Source organism: Leishmania martiniquensis, chromosome 36 (assembly GCF_017916325.1).
Source record: "Leishmania martiniquensis isolate LSCM1 chromosome 36, whole genome shotgun sequence".
Classification (NCBI taxonomy): domain Eukaryota; phylum Euglenozoa; class Kinetoplastea; order Trypanosomatida; family Trypanosomatidae; genus Leishmania; species Leishmania martiniquensis.
In genome coordinates this window covers 1,705,833-1,712,663 of record NC_090171.1, presented here as the reverse complement: position 1 = coordinate 1,712,663, position 6,831 = coordinate 1,705,833, and the positions used below count along the sequence as shown (strand labels likewise).

The following is a 6,831-nucleotide window of genomic DNA, read 5'->3' as shown; positions in this document are numbered from 1 at the left end:
CTAGAAGCTGTGCTCTAGTTCCGCTCCTGTCGTCACTGCATCCAATCTCTGCTTCTCGCGGCTGCTCTTTTTCTTGTCCTTCGAAGTCTCGTGACTCATGGATTCGGGGCGCGATTGCGCAGGGGGGCTCGCGCCTCGGCTAGAAAGAGGGGGATTGTTCACTTGGGGTGGGTGACCTGCGCCTTTGTTTCCCTGCTTTTGTGGCGCAACCGTGGCCTTTCGCCCAGGGCGGAGCGCACCGTAGCGCTGCCGCACGCCTTTCCATTCTTCAACGTCGAAGGGGAGCGGAGGCTCCGGTCCGAAGTCATCCACCTCAGGGCCAAACCGCTCGATCAGCGCCTGCATCCAGTAGCTCAAAGACGCCGGCCAGCATCCGGAGGCCACCTCCCGTTCGTACAACTTATAGTGCAACGACACCAGTGCTGGTGCGGTGTGAGACCGCAAGTAGGCGCTGATGCGCTCCTCGTAGTAGTGCACATAGCTCGGCTCCACCTTAGACATGATGCTATGAGGGGCCAAGTGCAGCGACTCCGGTATGTTCTCAAACGCCGGCAACGTCAGTCGCAGCGTGACGTAGCCAACAATGCAGCGTTGGTTGATCTCCGGGGAGCAGCGGGCACGGTCGGACAAGGTAGCTAGCACAGCTGGCTCCACGATCGGCACACGCAGCGTCCTGCCGATCCTGTACAGCGGCTTCGTCAGGAGCGCGCGCAAAGAGAGGTAGACAACGCCGATTTCGCCTCTATAAGGACCCATCCGGTGATGCGGCAGCGAAATCGCGGTCGCAGACGTCGCCGTGCTACCGGGCTGGTTGTGGCGGCCACTCGCACTCACCGCTCCGCTGTGCTCGCGTGACGGCGCCTGATCCGCACGGGCGGCACTCTGCCGGCGCGTTTGTCCTGGAGCGCCCACAGAGCTTCGAATATTGTTCGTGCCTACGCGGTAATGCTTGCCGCCTTCTTCGAAACAGCTGCCGGGCTGAACGCCAGTGGCGCCCTGGTAAAGGTTCGCGTGCGATGAAGCCGTCCATTCACCAGTCCCGTGTGGGTGCCGCTTGTGCTGAAGCGTTTGCTGCTTCCGTGCCAATCGCTGTTGTGGCGACATGCGCACTTTCGGCGAATTTCCAAAACGTTCCTCCCCCAGCTGCTTGGTGCTTTGGAGTCGGCCGCCCCTCTTGGGGTGCTTTATGTAAGTGTAGATGCTGTTCTCACCGCCCACATAATAGGAGTCCTCCGCGGCTTCTGAGACGGCATCGATCATTTCACTTTGATGGGCACCACCACCTACCTCAACGAATGCGCCACCCCAGTCAACGCCCCCATTCGAACCCGATACCGCACCTCCTGCAGGAACGCGCGCATCAACTCCAAAAAGGCGCAGCTCCAGGGCTGGCGCATGGACGTTGTCTGCTGTGGCCCTCGATATGGCGCCGTTTCGGCCACGCGTGGCGCCGTGGAGATACTCAGGGATGTCGAGACGAATCTGGGTGTAGACCTGCCGATGGTGCAGCGCGTCGTGGGCAAACTCTGCTTGCTTGCGCGATTCTTGGCGCTCGCTACCGTAGACAAGCTCCACCGCAATCCCACCCTCCGCCTCCTGCCTCTTGCCCGCCTCTGTCGCGAGCTCGACGGAATCGATGTTCACGTAGATTGTGGACGCAATGGGTGTCGCCGACAGCTCTGCGCGAAGCTCGTCGTGGGCGCTTCTCAGCGACGAGCACTGCGCAATCATGGGCTGCACCTTTGGCAACTCGCTTGGCTTCAACTTGGCAAGAAGCGACATCACATCATATGTGACCGCCTCCTGCGCCGAAACGCCTTTGCGCCCAGACTCATCGTCCAGCGTGTATTCTGTGACGAAGGTCACCGGAAACGCATTGGACTGCAACTCTACGCCAAGTAAGCCGACAGGCAAAGTGGCGGTAGCGCCACGGCGCACCAACGCCGCGCCCCTCGACTGTGGCTGCTGCCGAGCGGCTGCGGTGCCGTTCGAGTGCGGCATGCGGTTCCCTTTAACTTTAAGGGCGCTTTCCGAGCTGCCAGACGTGCAAGATGCCGAGCTGCGGTGTCCACCGTCACCGCAGCGGCACATCGACTCGACCGACGGGTCGAAGAAAGGCAGCCACAGCACGTTCTTCTCGCCCCGGACGAGGCTCGCCAAGGCGACCTCGGTTTCGCCCAGCACCACTGTCTTTCGAAGCGCTCGATGCTGAGCGATTTTGAAGGTCATGACAGCCTGCGGGGCGTCCCTCAGCCGGATCGTCGTTTCGTTCTTGTCGTCGATGTCCATGGCAACCTCCGCCGCCGCCCTCACATCTGCAGTTCGCAGAATCGCCTCGCTGTTGAGGTACACCTTCACGTAAAAATCGGCGAGCGGCTTAAAGTCTTTGACCCCGAGGATCTTGACGGTCATCGGGGCCACAGCCACGTCGCCCCCATACCGCTTTGCGTGTTCCTCGATGACACGCGCCGTCTCCCCGGGCGGGGCTGTGTCGATTATGTAAGGTACCCGATGAAGTCTCTCTGGTGAGCCGCGCTGCACGATCGATTCCAGCCGCTGCATGTGGGGGCTGGAGGCAAAGCTAGTGTGTCCCGCTGCAGCTTCCGCCACAGCGCCAGTCAATCCAAAGTCCTCCGCCACCAATTGGACAACCAGTTCGCCCTGCACGTGGGCACCGCGTTTCGTCGCCGCGGCGACGAGGTGAAGCGTGCGCACAACAGCGCGCTTGAGCGGAAGAGTGGCGACACCAAAACACACCCGGCTGATCTCCCGTTCTCCGTCGTCACCGTCCGCAATCATCATGACTTCGACCACGTCTTGCGCCGGGTCGTACACCTGAACGTTAAAGGGATCGCTAAACGTCACGGCGCCGTTGCCAGCGGTGGCGAGCCTGGTTCGAACGGTCGTCGGCCCAACCGAAATGCGAGCGTAGCACCGCAGCGGAAGACCGCACTTGACGAGCATGTGGCGTGCCTCTCGTATGTTGATAATGAGGCGCCTCGGTTTCTGCTCGGGCCCGACGGTGCGCGCCCAGGACTGCATATACGCCTCCGCATCGTCTACACTACCCACAATAGCGTCAAGGCGGTGTAGGTCGTCCCGAAGGTAGCACCATAAATACGCCAGAACGCGTTCGCGCAGCCCAGCCTCCTGCGCCGCGGACATTTGGTTCCGGCTGCTGTACTTGTCTGTCTGAAGCGTGATCGTCACCTGTCCCCCGTTCGAGGCGTCGCCAGTTGCGGCAGCGCGCACAAGCATCAGGGTCACCTGCTTCGCCTCTCCGGCTCGCACGTTCGTCAGTCCAGAAACGGCCTCGCCAAGCTTTCGGCTGTTGCCGAATACCGTCACACTCAGCGTGTCAGCCTCCGGATCACACAAGATGAAGTTGAATTCCTGATTGATGATGGCACGGCGGCGGTACACCACCGTCTCAGATCGCTGCTCAACGCGGCCGTCTCCGACCACGACGTAGACGCCGGAGGCCCGTGTCGGGCACCCCGCCTCGTCCGTCAAGCCCTCAACGCGCTGCACCGTTACGCGTACAGGCACAGGCTCGACGGTGCGGGCCCGGTAAGACGCGCGCAGCTGCGACAGTGCCTCAGTACTTTTTTTCACGTACGCTGCCGTCATCCAGTCCAATCGGTGCAGCTCCTGCGGCGCGTACCGGGTCAGAATGTCGTGAATGGCAGCTGAGCACGCCGCCTCCTCTTCCTCAGTCGCCACATCGTCGTAGCCGAAGTCATCAGAGTAGATGCTCACGAGCACCTCGCCCTGCTCGTATGCCTGTAAGGTGCCGGGGCGGCGCACCAGCGGCACCCACACCTTCCGCTCGACCTGCCATGCCAGGTTGTGCAGGGCCAGGACGCATTCAGCCACTTTCTTCTCCCTTCGAGTGCGGCTCCCCCGCGAGCTGCTTGCGGAGCTGGCCGTCACAAGCGTGCACACCAACGCATCGTTCTCCGGATCGACTGACGAGAAGATGAACTCGTCGTGGAAAGCAGGGTTGTAGCTGACCCTGTCTGCCATGCCAGAGTGGCCACGTTCCTCTACAGTGTGCACAGCAAAGTAAAATGCAGGCGGAACACGGCCCGACTCTTCGAGATCGGCGAACACTCCTTGGCACTCGTGCAGACGTACCCGAAAGTGGTACGGCTCAGCATGAGCGGCTTCGGCTAGAGAGCTCCCCGCCTCTTCCACGTCAACGCTGTCATGGGCGCGCAAGCCTTTGAAGGGGCCTCGGCGACGGTGGCGACTGCCGTGCCCCGCTACCGTAGCCGTCGTGTGCCCCACACCGTGATCATAAGCGTACCGTCCGTCCGCACGCCGACGGCGCGCTGGCGTTTTGTAGTCCTCCAGCGCTGAGATATCCACTGGCGGCTTGACCACGCGCCTCCCGCGTGGTGCGCGCCTGCTGTCAGCGCGACTGCGCGTTGCCGAACCAACCGGCTCGATGTGATGGGGTGTAGTGCCTTTTCGATCCGTCAAACTGATGTCACCGTTCGCAGGCTCTCTGGCACCAGTGCCCAAGAAGGGAGTCCTGTATGAAGTGCCACCTGCCGATTTCAGCTCCCCCCAATTCATGCGGGGCGTACGACCGTTGCCGTGATACAGGAGTCCAGCGTGCCGCTTGGAAGAGTCTTCAGGGAAACCTTGCGCGGCTCTGCAACTGCTACTTGGGCAGCGTTGCTGGCGCGATGACGACAGCGCGGCATTTGTGGGCACCTGATTTGCTGAAATAGTAGTGCCGGTCCCTTCCTCCATGGTTTCGATCACCTCGTCGAATGGCTTGCCCCTCGCCTGTCTGGAGCGTCGCGGCGTGTGGTGAGAGTGTTTCCTCGCCAGGATGGGGACTCCGGTCGCCGCATCCGCTGACACCGCACGGATTCGCCCCGAGGGCGACGGTGTGCTGCGGCGCCTGTTTGGCATCTGGTGAAAGCAAGAGGTGAAAGGAACCAATAGAGGTGGGAGGAGTGTCTCGCCTCAGCCCTCCCCCAGACTAAGGCTCCGGCTTTGGTGCGCAGATGCGTCTGAGTCGTTGACGTGCTCGGAAGGTTTCGCTGGAAGAGTGGGCGGGACTGAAAGGGGGAGGACAGCTTTCTACGGAGACGGGCAATGAGAAAGAGAGAGGGGGAAGAGGAGTTAGTGAACGAAAGCAAAGATGACCGAAACAACAACGCTAAAAAAAAGTGGCGATGGTGTGAGAGATTTCTGTCCGTCTACAAAGGAGTGAGCGTGTGTTTCGGCGTCTTCGCGTATAGGTGCTTGTCACGGCAAAGCGGAAGACCGGAAGAGTACGCCTCGAGGCTTGCACCGTGACGAAAAAGACGAGGGTAAAAAGTAAACGATGAAGGAAAACTGAAGACACAGACACGCGCGGGAGAAAAAACACCAAGGGCCCTTGTATATGTGTGTCACGGAGACACGATTGATCCGAGAGAAACAGCACACGGGAGCGTCATGTACTTTTAAACGGAGAAGATGCGGCGGGGGAGGGGGAGTGTAGGCACACACATGCACACGCGAACACAAAGAGGCGGCGAAACAAAGAACAGTAGAAGTGCAATGACTGCACCAGTAAACCGTGACTCAACAACAACACGTCCTTTATGTGTATATGTACCTTCTATTTTTTTCTCGCTTGTGCTTTTTTTCAGCTTGCGGTCCCTGTCCCTCTGGAGATGAAGTTTTCGATCGCCTTTGCTTTGTGGCCGCGGGGCCGTTGCCTTTTTCTCGTGCGAAGGTGCGCAGAATCTCCACGCTGCTAAGGACGTTCATCCCCATTCGCACGGATTAGGAGATCGAACAAGAAAAAAAGTGTTTACACATGAGAGGGGGCAGAGGTGAGAGTGTTTTTTTTTCGAAAGGAATACAAAGTCAAAGCCAAATTTCCATGAGTTGGGGTACACAGCCATGCGTTTCAGGCATGCGAGCGTGTGTTTGCGACCGTTGTGGTCATATCGGTTCGTTATACATATATATATGCAGTCACACGCACAAAACACGCTCAAAAAAAAATGATAGAAAGGGGAATAAAGGAGAGGCGAAAGGTAAAGCGAGTAGGAAACGCGAATCGATGCTGTTTCAGCCTTGATGGGCAGAGCGTTAGAGAGCTGGGAAGTGCGCGTTGGGCAAAAAAATGTGGGGGCGAAGAAAGGAGAGGGCGATACTCATGCGCACCGAGAGGTACACAGACACCATCTTCCGCGGCTTCGCGCGCACAGCGCACTGGCAGAGAGGCTGCTCGAATGGGTGCACAAACAGCCCACCCATCTCCCCACTCTCTCCCATGTGCTAACGCATTCTCTTTTTTTCTTTCTCTGTCGCCCTTCGCTTTCTGATGACTAAGAGTCAAGCGGTATGCACTTGTCGCACAGCCAGCGAGCATCATCCCGCAGTTGAACGGGCGGGAAGCTCGTTGCGGAGGCTCACCACCCTCAAACACATGAAAGCAGTCGAAGTCGCAGGCAAAAAGATTGCTGGCTCGATTTCAACAACAAAATCAAGCCGCAACGGTCGCCATCCGCATCATCCAAACCAACCAGTGAGCGGGAAAAAAACAAAAGAGGAAGAGAAGCCGTCATCGGCGTCATCCGTTACACACGATCGCTCTCACATTAACAACAAAAAACACAATAATAATAATAATAGCAGTCGGGGTGAAAGTGACGTCGCACACGCGCGGAAAGTGCCGTGAAAAAAAAGCGAAAAAAATTGGCGGACGCCTCAAAGCATAAGCGCGAATGAGCGCACACGCGCACATACTCAAGTGCGCGGGGGCACAAGGCGAGATCGAGAGAAGCACATGGGTGATTGCATATTTATCGGTATCAG

General features: G+C 58.7%; 1 protein-coding gene across 1 annotated transcript; it reads right to left on the bottom strand.

Moving 5' to 3' along the window:
- LSCM1_00465 (uncharacterized protein) lies at positions 1–4,926 on the bottom strand (the record flags this gene model as incomplete). The annotated part of the gene is made up of 1 exon (XM_067318116.1): positions 1–4,926. The coding sequence occupies one exon, from the start codon at positions 4,924–4,926 to the stop codon at positions 1–3; it is 4,926 nt and encodes a 1,641-aa protein (XP_067174221.1).
- Positions 4,927–6,831: the final 1,905 nt, after the last annotated feature.